The following is a 20536-nucleotide window of genomic DNA, read 5'->3' on the forward strand; positions in this document are numbered from 1 at the left end:
GAAAGTTACGAATGTATGATTACGAGCCGCCACTGACTAAATGGCCTGACAACATCGCACGTTTTTCTCCTTGGACACTCATGTGATACATGCATGATGGTACACAGGCACATTTTGCTGCCACTGTGAGATGAAACCTAATGCATAGGTATGGTCGAGGCAGGCCTATACCTTGGCCTCCAAGATCACCCGATTTAAATCCATTGGATTTTTGTATCTGGGGCACCTTGAAAAAGGGTAATGTGCAGCACTCCCGTTGACACAGTTGAAGAACTAGAACAGAAAATTATACATGGGTTGTCAAGAAATTCCGAAATGATTTGGGGATCTTCGAAAGAATTCTAAACTCAGTGTACAGACGAGTACAGCATTGCACCCAGATTCAATGAAGACACTTCGAACATCTCCTTTAATAGGGAAGAGTGTACATGACATTTTCAAAGATATCTGACCCCAGTGGTATATTTCTAAAGAAAAAAAAGTGCCCCGGTTCTGAAGCTACTGGTCCGTTCTGTTTGAACAGAAACAATTCATTGGTTGTATAATATAGCTATTGTAGAAAAAAATTATAGAAACTTTCTGATAGCAAAGATAAAGAGGTTATTAGGTCTGAAGAGTAGACTTCGCTACGAAATTGTTTAAATATGAATAAAATATTATGTTATATGTAAAATTTGCAGTGTACAGTGACTCTACTAATCGATAGTGATGGATAATTTGTTGGTTTATAGTTTTAACTTCTATGAATAGATGGCGAAGTTAATAGTCAGTGTCGCCAATCGTACATAAATATACCCGCATTATAGAATCCAATTCTTCATCCTACTCTACTGATTGTAAAACAACACTGGGTTTAGCAGAAAACCGCTGATATTGTCAATTGTGAGAATAATTTATGCTCAATCTGCATAATAATTTTCCCTGACACTTCTAATCGTCTCAATAATGGTGCCAACCATTGAGAACTATATAGTGGAGCTCTTTCAAAGTTTGTCAAATTTTTATATCTTTGGTTCTGACTACCTGAGGTTGGAAACTTCGCTTACACGATCATAGAATCATAGGTAGAAGCTTTTTTTTTTTTTTTTTTTTTTCGGAATATGTCTTTCTCGTGTTAAATTCTTTTTTTATTATCTATTGAATCTTGGAGACATTAATTAACGAAATGTGCATAGATTATTGTTTAGCCTTCTTCATAGACAAATAAATAGAGTCTTCGGTGCTAAGTTCGGGCCAAAGACGTTATATAATATATTAACGGGCACTGTTTTCGGGCATTTCTGTACAATGCATTGTTGAACTTATAACGTTTTGTTCTCTTTCTACTTCACGGTTTGGACTATTTAATCCGTTCTGGCTCCATGTTGTTCGATCCATGATATTATATGTGTATATTTTATATGCGAATTAATTCACTAACAAGTAGATATATTTATTTTAAACAGGTATTTACGATGATTATATGAATATCGTTTGTCAAGTTATGGTAGTAATTTGTTCTTGAGGAATATTAATAGTCAAGACCTTTCATGAAGTTTTAAGTTACCATGTACATCAAACTTGATACTTTGAACCAAAACTTGAACTTCGATCTTGTATACAAAGCGATTTAAATCTTCAGTTGGGTAGCCATATTGATTGTTTGTGTAATGCTTTGGACCTGGAATTTAATCCAGAAACATCGAGCTGAGATTGTGAATTGATACGTCATCAAGGAAGCATTATTTCAATACACTTATAATTAATATATTTTGTAGACTCTAAAAGTCGTAAGTGTAACGAAGACTTCTGTTTTTGTCGGTCGCAACCCTTCACAGGAAGGAGAAAGATGGCTTGCGCTACCTTGAAAAGAACGCTGGATTTCGACCCAGTTCATAATCATGGGAGACCTTCCAAACGTCGAAGATGTGTTCCAATGTGTATGTCTCCAAACACACCACCAACAAAACAACATGAGCTTAATCCTTCGCCATTTGGAGAAGTTTGCCCGAAGTTGACACCTGGTAATTATTTTGGAAATTCTAATGAAATGTCATTAATGATATCATTCATTAAAATGCAAATGAGTAAAAATCTAAATCACTGTTTACTTTAAAATTGGATGTAGTAATTATATTGGCATATGACGTAATTGCGACTTACATGTTTGTACTGTGATGTAATTCAGTCGTCTTAGGTTATTAAAAATTTATTTCTCTTTGCTTTTATAATTAATTTCATAGTACACTCCATTAGTTCATTGTTGTAAACATGAATACAATTACATTGATTATGTTATGATTTCAATAGGCATAATAGGTCGATTAAGATAGTTAAACAAAACATTTGTTTCGAGAAGAATTTATTATTGTTGTTTAGTCAGCTGTCCGAAGACAGGTTTGAACTTCATAAGTAACACCAATAAGGCATCACTCATGAGGCAACTAGGCCAGGAGATGATGGGGTAGGGTGGCCAGTTCCTTTCCCCCCCTCATTATTGTAGGACGATATAGGACTACTTAACTTATATAGTCTTAATTAGTAGACCTAGGCTATTTGTGTTTTTGTATTATAGGCTATAAGCAAATGTATAGAGATCCCGTATTAGGCTTGAGAGTTTTAGATTACGTTACCGGTAACGTATTAATCGGAGATGAACATATTTTACCGTACTTATTTTGCGAAGTTTATATTTTTCATAGACCTCTTTAATGTAAATTAAAAAGAAAGTGTAGAATTCAGGGGCCATCTCCACTCATTGCCTTTTAATGTAATTTTTCGATCATATCCGTAACTTTGGTTGCAGTGTTGCTAACTGGCATAATTTGTATATAGGCTTACCTACCCACCCTAAATAGGCTACTTTATATTCAGGTGAAAGGAAATGTGGAGTTGCTGTTAGAAATGTTTGGGTATTGCGATTTTTTCCGATGGGACGTTGTTTCCCAGATTTTTTTTTAAGGAAAGGAGAAGGAAGAAGATGCACAAAGAACGAAAAACACGAATTTACAAAAATATTTCACTTTCTATACTTATGTGTGACATTCGGCAGTGTTAGGTAAACAAATACTAAGACTGTAAGGGGTGGGGTTTGAGTAACTCGTGTACCGGTACTGAACCTATACGGGATTTTTATGTATTTAGAATAATAGCTTATAATGTGTGTGATATTTGTGTTTGTAAATATTCCTAAACTCAAGTTTTATTGAGGTTAATGTTATTGCTAGAAACAGAACTTTTACGTAACTTATTACGTATTCCACTCTTTCTAAACTAATAGGTATATAGGCCTAGCTAAAACAAATTGTTAGGAGTTATGATACAGATAGTACCAGTACCTATTTTGTAGCTTATCACAATTTTACATTGTAGGCCTAGGTCTAGCTTAGCACATACTTTGGAGATTCTGTGCAAGATGAGCACATGGTGTTGTTTTATTTTTGTTTCACTTACTACAATAGGTCGAAAAATAGGAAAAAAGTGACTAACTTAGTATGAAATAAATGATCTAGATTCGAAGATTGCACAGTCCTCAGCCTCCTGTCACTTAGCTATCCCCTCATCTAACCCATACCAACCTTACGATGAAAGAGTAATGGAACAGAGAAAAATTCTCTCCGGCGCCAGGATTTGAACCCAGGTTTTCAGCTCTACTTGCTGATGCTTTATCCACTAAGCCACACTGGATACCCACCCCAGCGCCCGACAGAATCGTCTCAGTTTTAAGTTCCAACTATTGGGTTCCCTCTAGTGGCCGCCCTCTGCACTACGTCATAGATGTCTATGAACGTAGGACTGAAGTCCACACATGTGCTGAGGTGCACTCATAACGAGTCCGACATTGTCACAGTCATCGACCTCCTGTCACTTAGCTATCCCCTTATCTAACCAACTCCAACATTGTCACAGTCATCGAACTCTTGTCACTTCTATAGCTATCCTCTTATCTAACCCACTCCAACCTTGTCATGGTCCTCGACCTCCTCTTACTTAGCTGTTCCCTTATCTAACCCGTTCTAATCTTGATACAGTCAGCCTCTTGTCATTTATTTATCCCCTCATCTAACCCATTCTAATCTTGATATAGTCCTCAGCCTTCTGTCACTTGTCTATCCCCTCATTTAACCCAACCTAATCTTGATACAGTCCTCAGCCTCGTATCACTTATCTATCCCCTCATTTAACCCATTCTAATCTTGATATAGGCTAGTCCTCAGCCTCCTATCACTTATCTATCCCCTCATTTAACCCATTCTAATCTTGATACAGTCCTCAGCTTCCTATCACTCATCTATCCCCTCATTTAACCCATTCTAATCTTGATACAGTCCTCAGCCTCCTATCACTCATCTATCCCCTCATTTAACCCATTCTAATCTTGATACAGTCCTCAGCTTCCTATCACTTACCTATCCCCTCATTTAACCCATTCTAATCTTGATATAGTCCTCAGCCTCCTATCACTTATCTATACCCTCATTTAATCCATTCTAATCTTGATACAGTCCTCAGCCTCCCATCACTCATCTATCCCCTCATTTAACCCATTCTAATCTTGATACAGTCCTCAGCCTCCTATCACTCATCTATCCCCTCATTTAACCCATTCTAATCTTGATACAGTCCTCAGCCTCCTATCACTCATCTATCCCCTCATTTAACCCAACCTAATCTTGATACAGTCCTCAGCCTCCTATCACTCATCTATCCCCTCATTTAACCCATTCTAATCTTGATACAGTCCTCAGCCTCCTATTACTTATCTATCCTCTCATTTAACCCATTCTAATCTTGATACAGTCCTCAGCGTCCTATCACTCATCTATCCCCTCATTTAACCCATTCTAATCTTGATACAGTCCTCAGCTTCCTATCACTTATCTATCCCCTCATTTAACCCATTCTAATCTTGATATAGTCCTCAGCCTCCTATCACTTATCTATACCCTCATTTAATCCATTCTAATCTTGATATAGTTCTCAGCGTCCTATCACTCATCTATCCCCTCATTTAACCCATTCTAATCTTGATACAGTCCTCAGCCTCCTATCACTCATCTATCACCTCATTTAACCCATTCTAATCTTGATACAGTCCTCAGCGTCCTATCACTCATCTATCCCCTCATTTAACCCATTCTAATCTTGATACAGTCCTCAGCCTCCTATCACTCATCTAGCGCCTCATTTAACCCATTCTAATCTTGATACAGTCCTCAGTCTCCTATCACTCATCTATCCCCTCATTTAACCCATTCTAATCTTGATACAGTCTTCAGCCTCCTATCACTTATCTATCCCCTCATTTAACCCATTCTAATCTTGATATACTAGTCCTCAGCCTCCTATCACTTATCTATACCCTCATTTAATCCATTCTAATCTTGATATAGCTCTCAGCCTTCTATCACTCATCTATCCCCTCATTTAACCCATTCTAATCTTGATACAGTCCTCAGCCTCCCATCACTCATCTATCCCCTCATTTAACCCATTCTAATCTTGATACAGTCCTCAGCCTCCTATCACTTATCTATCCCCTTATTTAACCCATTCTAATCTTGATACAGTTCTCAGCCTCCTGTTACTTTGCTATCGGTGCATATGCCCACGTCGTGAGAATACCCTGTCTATACTTTTATATGGACCTGTTTGGCAAAAATTAGATATCAATTCTCAAGTACGTAATAGGCCTAGGTCTAGTTAGTTTTGAGATAAGAAAGGACCATTTAATAGACATTCCATCTGAACACTGCTATTCGTATCAAATCCCGACAAAAACATGGAGGCTCATTATTTAAATTGTTTGTTCAAGATGTCATTCATTTTATGCCATTTTAATGTAGTAGGTATCTATGCAATTAATTTGTGGGTAAATAATATAAAAATGAGAGAGATTGGGTGTCTGAAGCATAGAATTTTATTGACTTTCACGCCTGAGGTTGTGGAAAAATTCTTTATAATTTGGTAAATTGATGGGGAATGCGATATGGAAAATGAAGAGTCCATTGAAGAAAGAGGGAATGTTGCGATTTTGTGAAAAATTAATTGAAGATTTAATTATATACTTCAAAGGGAGTAGAATATCACAGTCTCTAATTTCTGCTAATTTGTAGCAGAACAGTACAAGAATGGGGAAATTCTCCCTGATGTCCGTGCTTTCGGGAGCGCAAGGGGATAAGAATCTGTAGAATTCTATACGTAAAATATCTTGGAGATCAATTTTAACAATGACATTAGAAAGTCACAAAAATTGCGATCGTTGCATTTATATTGGAGATTATGTATGAATGCAAGAATGTATGTAGGACTGTTCGTTTCGACCTGAAAGCCAATAAATTCTGTTTTTTATTCCGTTGCGTTAGGAAACTTAGCTCCTAAAAATGTAAGCTATGTACATTCGACAAAATAATATTCATGATCGTAAATGTACAATTATGTAATAGTGCTACATTGCTATTTAGTGAAATATTTTTACAAAACTGTTTTATATGGATATGTGTGTAGGTTATATTATATTTCACACCATAATGTTGGCTTATACAGTAGTTCTTTTATTATATCTCTGCTGGTGAGTGACCGGTAAATTTCAAATGGCTTATCTTAAGTCGTGGGCGACAGAGCATTGAAAAGCATAACGAACCTCTCTCTCTACCCCACCCTCTCTCTCTCTCTCTCTCTCTCTCTCTCTATCACTCACTCATTCACTCACCCACCCTTTTCCTCCCTCTACCGTAAACGTGAGGTTGCACAGAGGCAGAGATATAATACAAGATCTGTACGGAAGATTTGATGGCCATTTTATAGTGTGTGCGAAATTACTGAAGACCGTAGTTTTATTTGTGAAAATGCTTCACTAACGTAACTTTAGTGTATATGCACCAAATTTAGTTCGCTTTTATAGTTAACCCAACAATAATAAGGGTGTGCTGCTTATATTGTAAAAACGAGATAGCAGTTACGTGTAAAAGAAAAGAGAAATAAAACCACTCTTATTTGTTCCTCTAGTGACATCTCACATAGGCCTACAGAATTACTTTAATTAAACTCGTTAATTTAATATTTTGATTATTTTACAGTTATGAGATTGAAGATTCTGTCAAGTTAATATTGTTGATAAACATTAATGTATTGACACAATTAATATATAGCGCAGCGCAAGTGGCACTGTGTGTAGCAGAGCAAGTCATTGTGAGGGAGTAGGCCTACTGTATGGATACATAAGTTAGTGTAAAATACAGAAAATTGTCAGATTAGATGCTTGTGGCACTTGCACTCTTGGGACAGTTCTGTTAGCTGTCTAAGAACTTCATTAGTAGGACCTTTTTTCATTATTATTTATTAATACTTATGATTCTGACCCAATATGACAGTCGATTTTGCTGTAATTGAATGTGATTGAAGTGGAACATGTCTTGATTTAGTTTCATTAAAATTTCGTCTAATAGTCCGCTTATTTCACATGATTTAGGCCTAAATTTGTCAGAAAATTTCTGATGTAGGCCTAAATGCCCCAAGCAAGTCATTTATAAGATGTCTTGCACTACTATACTGATTCGTTGTTGGACAACACAGCAAACAGGAGTGACTACTTTAGCAGGAGAATAAGTGGACGAAATTGCATTAATAAAAGTTCAATGAAATCCGTTTCGTAGCAGCACAGTGTACAGTTATGTGCATCCGTGCACGCAGCAACGAAATTACTGAAATTGGATGATACAAGATTTCAGTAATTCGAAGACCAATCCCTATAGCGGCATTACTGACAAAGTGTGTTAAAATTTATTGAAATATATAGATTCCCAATAATCGTTACTGAATTCCTGAAGCACCTTATCAGTTACACGAGGAACTGGGCTTGGTGTTCAAGAATTTACATTATTGAAGCAGTGTGAAGCTTTTCTACAAGTAGGTACATGGGCATCATTTCAGACATTTGTTGTAATTTAAGGTAAGAAATATTTGATAGCATGCAACTAATTACACTCTTAATCCTGCAATTCATTAATAAATTTGAAGAGTAGTTTCTATATATGCATATTTTATGTTGAAAGCAGATCCCAATACATGTTTGGGGGTGGTTGGTGAAATCATCACTGCTTTATTAATAGGGAAGAGTGCTAAATTGAAAACTTGGACTTGAATTAAGGTGAAAAAAATAGTTTCGGCTAGAAAAGTAAAAAAAAAAAGTCTCACAGTTTCTACGTACGTATATAAAAAAGAAATGTACTAAGAATTATATTACGTAAAATAAAACATTACGATTTTGAATGCATTTAACACGAAGATGAAGATATATACCAACTCTCTCTGATAATTTGACTGTCACAAATGGATTTCTGTAGCCCTGTTTTTGATACTCTAGTGAAAGAAATAAACACACATTTATAAACTAGCAATCTTAAATACATGGGAGGCTTGTATTCAAGAAATAACTAGTGAACAAATAAAGAAGACAGACATTTTAACGCTGTTTATTTTGTTATTTGGATGAGTCAGTGATCAAATGTTTACGAATACTGAATATTTTTATTTATTTATTACCAGTGCCGGTTGAGTGAGCTCATTTTAATGTGCCGTAATTTATAAATTGTTTATACATTAATTTCTCATATTATTTACCAGTGCGGGTTGAGTGAGCTCACTTTAATGTGCCGTAATTTATAAATTGTTTATACATTAATTTCTCATTATATTATTTACCAGTGCGGGTTGAGTTAATTTATAAATTGTTTATACATTAATTTCTCATTATATTATTTACCAGTGCGGGTTGAGTGAGCTCATTTTAATGTGCCGTAATTTGTAAATTGTTTATACATTAATTTCTCATTATATTATTTACCAGTGCGGGTTGAGTGAGCTCATTTTAATGTGCCGTAATTTGTAAATTGTTTATACATTCATTTCTCATTATATTATGATTCATGCGCACTAGAAATTAAATAGGCCTATACGAGAAAAAGAACACAGTATATTTTTCCAATTGTCTCTTATGTAAGCGTTTTGTGAGAGAAAACCTGTAGCAAAGATTGTAACAGTTTATCCTACAATTTTATTTTTCACCATTCTCTTCTGGTCAGATTGAGAAAACACGAACTTGCTATTTAAATGTATATAGCTGATCTTAAAGAAGATAGCTATGTGACTATGTTTTTCCATATTATCTTATCCATAGAAGATAAACGTGACGTTCACTGGATGTAAGTTCGTTCCATGAACTGTTAAGAACGTGCAATAAAACGTAAGGGAAGGCCATGTTTGTTTATGACGTAAACTGTAATGCTAGTTCAGTTGTCATAGGAACCGAAGTTTATACAGAATCTTGAATGATAACATGTGCAAGGCGTGAGGTTTTTTTCTTCACAGTTCACTATCATCGCTAATGTAATTGTAATATAATTGGGCTTGAGGAAAATATGTATTTGTAGCTTTGAAGAATGTTATCATGAACGTAATAAGTGGACTTTGTAATTGCTGGGACACTCAACAACTGAAAATTGAATTTTGGGGTCATATGGTGCAAATTTATTTCTGTGTGGAAATGGGTGCCTCAGGATGTCTATTTTGACATTCCAAAATTATTTAGCAAAATTGAAACTGTAAAAATGGGTGGGAGGGAGGGATATTTTCTGTGTATGTGTGTAGTAGGGATGTGTATAATCGTGAACGTTTATGCCTTTTTTCCTTCCTCAAGTAGGCTATTTAATTTTACAAATTCAAAACATACTTTCTTATAGTAAATATTAACCAGTTACTATCAAATTTTTTACAGTGTATGAACAATAATTGCTTGAATGATTTTGCGCATTGAAATTATTATTATCACCATTACAAACACAGATTTTTATGCAACTGTTTTTTAAATATTTAAGATGCATCATATTTAAAAACGTACATCTAAAAAACTAATGGAGGGAGAGTAAAAGAGATGGATGATATAGGCTACATTTTCGATTATCAGTCCATTAGGACATTATGGAGCATGTCGACTCCATATCTATTTCACAAAATGTTTCCACTCTGTTATGTCTTTTGCTAGTTCCTCCCAGTTGGTAATTCCCATTTCCATGCATTCCTTCTGAATTTTATCTTTCCATCTACTTCGAGGTCTTCTCAGTGGCCTTGTTAAAGGTGTTCATATATATTAGTTTTGCACCGCTGGAGTTATCCATACATATAACATGTCCTGCTCAATTTAATCTTCTGGTCTGTATCACATCTAAAATGGACGGTTGATTATAAAGTTTGTGAATATCATTATTATGTCGAATTTTTCACTTGTTTTCAAGTGGATCAAAAATTGAACCAACAATTTTCCTCAACACTTTGTTTTCAGAAACAATTAATTTGTTGTTTTTCCTTTTTAGTTAAGCTCCATGTTTCCGATCCATATAATAGTACAGGTTGGATTAGTGTTTTGTACAAAATTATTTTTTAAATTTCTGGTTAAAAAACGAGAAGATAATAATTTGAGAACAGCATGAAAAGTTTTGTTTGCTTTACTTATGTGCAGTAATCTGTGAAGTATTTCATATTTTCTGTAATTAGAATTGCCTATCAAAACACTGGTTGACTGTTTCAAAAGTATCATTTTTTTATTTTAAGGCTATTGGGGATCCTTTTTGTTTGAGTGATTACTATATATTTTGTTTTACTCTCGTTAATATTTAATCCAGTGTTTGGTGCTTTTCCCATTAATTCAATTGATCATTAATGTCCGGTATCAAAAATGTCCCCTGTCATTAAATGTATAGTATGAAATATGTTCATAGTCATTAAATGGCCATTATCTTAAATGTCAATAGACATTAAAATATTTAGTATCAAAAATGTCCACAATCATTAATGGCCATTACCTTAAATGTCAAGAGTTATTACATGTACGGTATCATGAATGTCCAGAACAATATTTATTAAAATGTAAATTAAAGCTAATTTACAATATTCTGCTACGTATTTTATTTTATAATTTTCTTCCCCACTGGGGTCAGCATGCAGCTGCAATGATATGAAAGTGTCGTCGGATATTGTTTCACATTATTATTGTCCTTATATTTATTGTATTCATGTACAGTCACTTCAATTTGCCGTTATTTTGTAATATACTCGTATTACTTGTAAACAGGGTGTTTTATGCTAAGTGACCTTTGCGGACTTGGGTTAAATGGTATTCTCTGTCTCATTTTGTTTTTGTTTTAAGTTTTTAATAAATCTCCACCCAACACTGACATGATGTCCAAAAGCCATTTTTTGAAATCTAGATTAGAAACCTTCCACTACATTATTGGTTCTATATTCGCCTTGCAATGCTATTTCATAGGAAGTGTGAATCTTGGTGGTGTAGGTCTCCGAAAAGAATGTTGAATAATCATCTCTATGCATACCACATATTGAATATTTTGACTTGTGTGGACATTTTGACTTCTGGGCATTTCTGCATATTGAACATATTGACTAGTGGTCTTATTTGATCGGACGTTTTAATTGTGGACATTTTTGTAGTGGACTTCCTGTATATTGGACATTGTGCTGTGAACAAATTGACCTGAAATGACATTTTTATATATACATGTTATCTTCCAAATGGAATAAAGAAGCTGGAATTTAATTTATAAATTGAGTAAAAAGTCTGTTTTTTTTTAATTTGAGTCAGTAGGATTTTTTAAAAATTCTATAACATTTAGAGTACTATTATATATATATATATATATATATATATATATATATATATATATATATAAATGTGTCTTGCTTTCTAAGTTGGATCATTACGCTGTATCATGTGGATGGATGTGGATATCATTGTGTTCCTGAAGTTCGAAGTTCCTTTTTTCAGTAATGTCTGCAATAGGCCTATGTGCATCTAATAAATTGTAATTTACTAAATTTGTTTTATTACCATTTAATACCAGAAAAATTCGTACCGGCACCTGGAATCGAACCCAGGACCTCTCAGCTCTGAGCGCTCTTTCCAACTGAGCTATGCCGGGACACGATCCATGGTGCCGGCCGAACCTCTCTCGTAATATTTTTTACGTGGATCGTGTCCCGGCATAGCTCAGTTGGAAAGAGCGCTCGGCACGCAGAGCTGAGAAGTCCGTGGTTCGATTCCCGGTGCCGGTACGAATTTTTCTCGTATAAAATAGTAATAATACACATTGTGCTACTTCATAGTAGACGTGTAATATTCAATGAGGTGGGCGAGACCTCATACTTAATGAATATTGATGTATTAACTGTTAACAGAATAATTCAGTCGTTAATATTTCTTTTGTGTTTTTTGTTTATGTTTTCTAGATCTGGTTTATTCTATTGGGGTAATTTAAGTTTGTTACAAACTGTTGTTGAATATGGCCACAAAGTCATATATATATATATATATATATATATATATCGTCGGTTTCTTGGTGAAAGTGACCAAGTCACATTGAAGGCTTCCAAGCATTATGAAAATTTAAGACATAATTTTATATTAAAAACTAATAATATAGCACATTTACCTTCAAAATAACTACTTACTAACATCTAAAGAAGTACAGTTACCGTTTGGATGAATCATTAAACATTTAAATGCCTTTTCCCAACAATTCTGCATTTTGGACTTGGTCACTTTTACCAAGAAACCGACGATATATATATATATATATATATATATATATATATATATATATATATATGCGCTCCTGCATATATGACGCATATTATCTCAAATGCAGGTAGTAAGGCCGTGAAAAACATTACGAGAGAGGTTCAGCCGGTGCCGTGGATCGTGTCCCGGCATAGCTCAGTTGGAAAGAGCGCTCAGCGCGCAGAGCTGAGAGGTCCTGGGTTCGATTCCCGGTGCTGGTACGAATTTTTCTCGTATTAAATGGTAATAATACACATTGGCTACTTCATAGTAGACGTGTAATATTCAATGAGGTGGGCGAGACCTCATACTTAATGACTATTGATGGTAAATTTGTTTTATTCATACTTTGGAAGTATACAAAATCTCAATCATGCCAACTACACCTCATGCTTAGTATGTGTATGACAAGTTTGGTATCGTTATTTAAATATTTAATTTCAGTAGCTACATTACAATTTATGACAGCTTGGAACTAACAGCCTGCCCCCTGAAGAGAACTAAATCAGTGTTTAGTAGGAGTCGGTGCATTACTAATTTGTGACGTAATCTGTCATGAAATGTACTTACCAACATAAACAGTGAATTACGTAAATTTCAGCAACTTATAGGCATTATGAAACAGATCATATGAAGAAAAAAGACTTTCTGAAAGTTATACAAAACTTTGGTAGTATTGTGTATAGGCGTGGAGACTGACTAACCAGTGAAACTACTTTAAAGCATTTATCTATTAAACTCTAACAATGCAGTTTGGGGTTACATTTACCTCACTTGACCTTACAAAATATTTTCAATTTCTGTTGTTGGATTTTACCCTGACCCCACTTTTGCCAGAATGTTTAGTCTAATTTCTCTATACTTTATAGTGTGATGTCATCTGTTACTTTTTTTCTTTTTTTGATGTACCTGCGAGAATTCCACTACTGATCTGTCTACCTTTGGGCAAGAGTTTCATATTAAAACCTTTAAAATTAAAATATTTTAATTGGTCAGCATTAAGGTTTGCTTCTTGAATAAGGAAGATATCTATATTATTATCTGAGAGTATATTGGCTAGTTCAGTCTTCTTGGCTGATGTTATACCACCAGCATTCCATTGTAAGATGTTTAGTTGATTCTGTACCATTAAAGAAGTCCCCGCCCGGAGATCCGATTGGGGGACTATTTTACCTCTGGATAATTTTACCTTAATGGTACTCATTTCATATTGGAGTGGGAATGGCAAGTTGTAGCCGATTTAAGTGAACACCATATTTTAACGTTTTGGTGGCTACTTCATTCACACACAACCCCCAGAATGTCTGGAGGACCACACCTGCTTTTGGTCGACGGGTCCACTGGACCTATCTGGGAGATCTTTACTTATCAGATTACCAGGAAACAATTGGCATTCATACAGTCCTCTCTGTAGATTGAAAACTCAAAAAAGTTTCATATCCATTGTTCAAGAATTAAAACAGAAAATCAATATCCCGAATTTAAAAGAAAACTTACAAATTAAACCAAATCCTTTAACTCTTTTGAATATAGAATATAATCTAAATTTAACAGAAGAAATAGTGAAATCAGAAGTAAACACTGAAATACTAAAACAACTGTCTTTAGAGACAATTAATATTAGGTACCCTCCACAAAACTGGCTTCATTTATACACTGACGGATCCTTGATCTCCAGAGAACAAGGTGCCGGTGCAGGTGTTATGTGTTTTATAGATCTCTTGGGTATGGAACAACAAGTTTTGATGGAGAAATCATTGCAATAAGTGAAAGTCTCAGGAATCTTCTATGCCACATCAATAAATTTAAGAATGCAGTTATATTGTCAGACTCCAAAGCAGCTATTCTATCAATAGTCTCTAAACACACACCTTCATCTCAAACAGCAGAAATAACTAAAATGCTCTCTCAATTAATATCACTCAATTAAAGAATTGTATTCCAATGGATACCATCCCATTGTGGAATCCTGGGAAACGAGAATGCGGATGCTTTAGCAAAGAAGGGCAGCACTGCTACTTACAGACCTGTTACTAAATCTACGTATTACTCTGTGAAAAGATTTATTAAATCTACATACTTAGACTTCAACAAACAAAATTTGATAACACAATCCCAAGGGAAAAAATGGAACTCTCTGCATCATAATCCACAGTTAATTCCCGATTTACCACGAAAATCGTCTGTAGCTGCATTTAGATTGGCAACAGGCCATGATTGTTTGGCCAAACACCTGCATAGAATTGGAATATATCAGTCCCCTATCTGCCCATTGTGCGACTCAGACCAAGAGATGGATTCGGAACACCTCAAAATCTGTGCTTCAGTGGCTGGCCATGATAATATCTTTGAAAAGTATTGGAGTGCAAGAGGTCAAATGACTTTGTCAAACGCCTGGCATTAGAAAATAACAACTTTTTTTCTTTATGTTATTTTACGTTTCTTAGGAAGTGAATTATATGAGAAAGCATTAGTGAAATAATTTTAATTTATAGGTATTGATTTCAAAGTACGAACATATTTTTGTATTTTCCAGCCTATTCATTTGATTATGTGAAGCCTGTTATGTGCAATAACGTTTGTTGCTGAAATGTGCCTGTGATGTTTGAAGTTTGTAGGCGCAGTTTTACGACTCTCTATCTGGAATTGTTTCTGGCCCTGTTGGTTTTATTGATAATTGTTCTATTAAAGTTCAGGTCGATTAAGAAAGTAACGTTTTATTTTACGGTAATGACTACTGTAAAATAGATCGTAATCTTTTACTTAATGTTTCCATACATTTGGCAACCATGCTTCTCAATTTCTGCAATGTGGGCATAAGTTTAAACTTTGCGTTTGTTTAGACACATATCACTTGTTTAGACACATATCACTTTTATGATGCTTATAAATGTATATTTTGGTACTTTGCGCCTATCTTCAGAATATCGACCTAATCTAATACAATATTTAATACCGAACTAATAATAATAATAATAATAATAATAATAATATAATAATAATTTAATTTTCATTTTATTTATTGATATTTGTGTTGAATAACAGGTCGTTGTCATTTCAATTTATTCGTCAAAAATATCGGTTTCAGCAATCTGTGTATTTTTATTAGGTTTTCAAATTTATTTTTAAGTTTTCTACATTACAAAAAATAGCCTTGCTTATGTTTGTCATCTTTTGTTTGTGCTATAAAATAGTAGTATGTAATGTAAAATGTTTGTAATTTTAATTGACAGTTTTACTTGTAATTTACTTCTGCATGAAATAAATACTTAGCTTTAAATACACGTTGAATTTAGAATGTCACAGAAAACGAAAAAGTTAATTAGCATATACCGTCTATTTGAGCATCTATTTCCTTAAGTTTTCTTTGCCTACCTGATTTTAATTTTTGGCACCTCTTAATCCGAAGTCTAGTTAATATATTTGTTTTGTTTTGTTTTTTCCTTCATAATGTCGCGCAAGTTGATGTGTAGCCATTTGCTCCTCTGGTTACTTTTTTGGCTATTATGATGAAGAATCCTGTTCTGAAGTTGGAGCACACATCAGGTCGGATTCTGTATGATAGGATGAATATGAGTATGGAAGTAGGTGAGATGAATGGAGAGGAAGATGATCAATCTTCTTAATGTATCCAGCTGTTTGCTGACAACATAAAGTCCACTGTAGTCTATTCAGTTGTTGTTTTTCACGAGAAATGAGGGGTATTTTGATCGGTGTTCATTATAGATGCCTGTTGCTAGTAGCCAGAAGTGGAATGTAGTCAATATATACTGCAGGGCTGTGTCGTCTGCAACTGGTACTGATGATTTTAATTTACTTCTTTTGTGATTTATGGATGGACAGTATAGGAGAATGTGTTCCAGATCTTCATCATGATTATTACACCACAGACAAGTAGGATTATCAGAAATGTGAAATCGGTGTAGGTACAATTGAAGATGATAATGACTGAATTGAACCCAGGGTCCCGCGCCAAAAGTTACTCAACATTTGCCCTTATAATGGTTTGAGGGAAAACCCTAGTGGGGGGTGGGCGAAGAAACTAAACTAGGCAACTCGTCCCAAGCAGGATTTTGTCCTAGACTCGCTGGTTTTGCAGCCACAAACGTTAACCATTACGTCGGTTTCTTGGTAAAAGTGACTAAGTCTAAAATGCAAAATTGTTGGGAAAAGGCATTTAAAGGTTTAATGATCAATCCAAATGTAACTGTACTTCTTTAGATGTTAGTAATAAGTAGACATCGGATTTTTAGGCACTAAAATTGCAGTTTTAGGCGCCTAAAATAAGCTCAAAATTTGTAAAATTAGGCTCTATTTCAATGAAAATAGGCATTTTAGGCACATCAAGGTATCATACTTACTTCTTTCACTGAAATTTTTAGTTATACACTAAAATACGCACAAAAAAGTATGTTTAAACATTAAAAAAGAATACTATATTATATTTATAAACAGAGCTGCACAAATTTAATATATTGAAACTAATGAAATAATGATTATTGATATCAAGATTACTCATTTTAAGTTATTGAAATTCAGTTCCATGCTCAGACTTTATTATAATTATCTGCACAGTACACCACCAGAATTTTTTATAAATTCTCCACAGTTAACCTTTGCCTTTTGTCACTGAGAATCATTTTGAAAGCAGAAAAACTTCTTTCAACCGAAACTGATGTGAGAGGCGCAAATTTTAAATTAGGTACAATAGAAACATCAATACTTACTGGAACATTTACACTTTCCCCAGATATCACTCTTGATACTTTTTCCAACAATGAAAATCCTACATTCTTATTTAATACGTTGTCCCACTTATTTTTAACTTTTTTCCCAGTTTCGCCCAAAGCAGAATGTATGTTCACTTGAGCTTCCTTTACTATTGCTATTTGGCTACAAAGAGATTGTTTTTCACGTTCTAATTGTTCAATGCTTGCAGGTATGAAAGAAAAGTTTGATGTTATGTAGGCAATATCGTATTTCACTCGTGAGTCATTCAGACAATCTTTCACTGCTTTCACACACGCTGCACTATCAGTTTCAGGTAATTTATCAATAACTGTGACCACTTCTTTAAAATACTTAGAATAATATACCACTGACTGAATCCAGGTTCCCCATCGTGTAACAACCGGCTGAGGTGGGAGTGGGATATCTGGAAAGTTCTCTCTGAATATTGAAATCCTGGATGGGGCTTTACAAAAACATTTTTTGTGTTAGAAATAAACGAATTGACAAGAGGAAATTCATTCCGGATTGTTTCAGAAACCCTGTGAAGGCCATGTGCTAGACAGGTTACATGCGTGAGGTTAGGATAAAATGTTTTAAGAAGTGGAGCTGCAGCAACCATGTATGAGGCAGCATCAGTACAAAACAACAGAACTTTAGAATCGTCTATATTACCTGAGTATAAAGACTGTAGGCCTTTATTTACAAAATAAGCAATGGCTTGGCTATTCACTTTCGAAAGTTCCTTAACACATACCAGGTGTGGAATCGAAGGTCCATCAGGACTAAGTTTTCCTACTACCATATTTGCTATATACCTATTCATAGGATCTGAGGTTTCATCCACAGAGACCCATATGTAAGAATCACCTATATCCTCCCGAATGGAAGCTAAAGTTTCATTGTATATTCTGTCTAAGTATTTTTTTTTCTTAGGGTCGACTCAGATGTGATATTTTGTTTGCAGTATTTTTGTAAAAACTGTCTTAAAACCGGATTTTCAATTGCATTCCAGGAAATGTTAGCAGCAACAAATGCTCTGGTTAAATCAGCATAGAAATTGCTGCTGAGATTGGATGAAGTAGGCTGTGTTAGTAAAGTTTGTTGCAGTTGATTTTTCTGCTGAGCTTTAGCCTTATGAGCCGCTCCTTGAACATGCTGCTTTAGGTGGCACTTCTTTTCTTGCGAAATCTAAAAATGTAAAGTAAACTGAATTAAAATAAAATCCTAATTGTTGTATTGCCGAATTTCTATCACAAAGTTAGTGGGTTCGAACAATCAAAATTTTAATGACCTGCAAATACTTTAGCTATCGGAATTTAAAAGGTTAAAGTGTAGTGGTCTTAAAAAGAATTATACCTCAGGATAGCTCAGTCAATGTATAAATATTATAGGCCTACTCATTAAAATTAATAGAATTTATATATTTCAACTATTGTTACATACCTGTTTGCTACAAATCTTGCAGAATATTATTTTTCCATCATAAGTGAATTCTGAATATTCTGTTAGCCATTGCCGGATCAATGTAGATTTTGCACTTATATTTTTCGGCATTATCGCGTTAAACTTCACAGGAAAACGTCCTACCGCTCAAAACTTCTCAACACAAATAAGGTGAGGGAAAGAGCAACTGTTAACGAGCATTCAAATGAACCGTTGTTATTGAGATTCAATTGGACAAAAATACAAAGTTCCACTTATTGTTGCATTTCCTGGTAGTGTTAACACTAGGAGGGCCATTCTTTTAAATATTTTGTAACGGTTTACCCTACTAATTCGCAGTTTTACGACTTTTCATAAACATTTCAAAAACACTCTTTCTCCAAAAATTGTGATTTTATGACACTCTGAAGGGCAGTACAGCTAATCGGTTTCAGACCGAAAACAGTCATTTTTATAGTATAATATATCTCTGAATCGGTAGCAGCACATGTTGTGATTGTTGCCTGCTTCAAAACTAAGGTTGGTTCTTTCTCGGCATTTATGCCTCCAAACGTGTTAAATTCGGTGAAATCTATTGCGAGTGTCGTGAGATTCAAAACATTTTGTTTCCTTTATCAATTATTTCATGGCCGGTGTGAAGCAAACTTTCCACTTTTTAAATGCCTTAAATTTCGCAGTGATTGCATGTATAAATTATAAAAAGTAAGAGTAAAATGCGAAACTTTACAGTGAGTTAGGCATTTTTAGACGAATATTAACAAATTAGGCTCTAATAACCGTTTTAGGGCATTTTAGGGCACTATAAAACTCTTTGAATACCTTTCAATTTCCATGAAACACAAATATTAATAATTATTTTTACTTTTCTCCTAAAGAAACAAAATAGGCATTTGCCCTAGAATCCGATGTCTGGTAATAAGTTATTTTGAAGGTAAATGTGCTATATTATTAGTTTTTAATATAAAATTATGTCTTAAATTTTCATAATGCTTGGAAGCTTTGGAATGTGACTTGGTCATCATCATCATCATCATCATCATCATCGACGCTACAGCCCAATTTGAGCCTCGGCCTCCCTTAGAACTCTCTTCCATGCATCTCTGTCCCTGGCAACCAACCACCATCCTTTAATTCCCACTTTCTTTAGATCCTCTAACACTCCATCCATCCATCCATCGCAGTCTTGGTCGTCCTACACTCCTTTTTCCTTCAAATTTATTCCCCATAACTTTCTTGGGTATCTCATGATCTGCCATCCTTTACACATGTCCTGCCCATCTTAATCTTGATATTTTAATGACTGTAACCACATCAGGGGACTTATATAGTTGGTAAAGTTCAAAGTTGTATCTTATTCGCCATTCTCCTTTATCACATATTGGGCTATATATCTTCCTTAGAATTTTGGTTTCAAAGGATCTCAATCTTGACATATGAGTCTTGGAGAGGGTCCATGTTTCACTGCCATATGTTAATACAGGTTTTACCAAAACATTATAAATATTGCATTTTGTTTCCCTTGTAAGAAGTCTTGACTTAAAGTGCCTCAATAATCCAAAATATGCTTTATTGGCATTTTGAATTCTTCTATCAATTTCTTCACTATGTGACTTGGTCACTTTTACCAAGAAACCGACGATTAGTCCACGGTGTTAGACACAATTAATAAGAACATATATAGCGAACATTATCTAGTCTGACTTAAATTGTTACATGCCAAACACAAGCAGAAGGATTGCTTACTACATATAC

At 34.7% G+C, this 20536-nt stretch overlaps 1 protein-coding gene across 1 annotated transcript in view; it reads left to right on the forward strand.

Annotated features, from left to right (window-relative positions):
- The first annotated feature begins 1598 nt into the window (after positions 1-1598).
- The window catches only part of LOC138704694 (akirin-2-like), a 31548-nt gene continuing 12610 nt past the window's right edge, over positions 1599-20536 (forward strand). Inside the window, exon 1 of the mRNA XM_069832833.1 lies at positions 1599-2003. Within this exon, the coding sequence (XP_069688934.1) occupies positions 1829-2003 (175 nt within the window). The 5' untranslated portion in view covers positions 1599-1828. The remainder of the gene's footprint in view (positions 2004-20536) is intronic.

Source organism: Periplaneta americana, chromosome 8 (genome assembly GCF_040183065.1).
Source record: "Periplaneta americana isolate PAMFEO1 chromosome 8, P.americana_PAMFEO1_priV1, whole genome shotgun sequence".
Lineage (NCBI taxonomy): Eukaryota > Metazoa > Arthropoda > Insecta > Blattodea > Blattidae > Periplaneta > Periplaneta americana.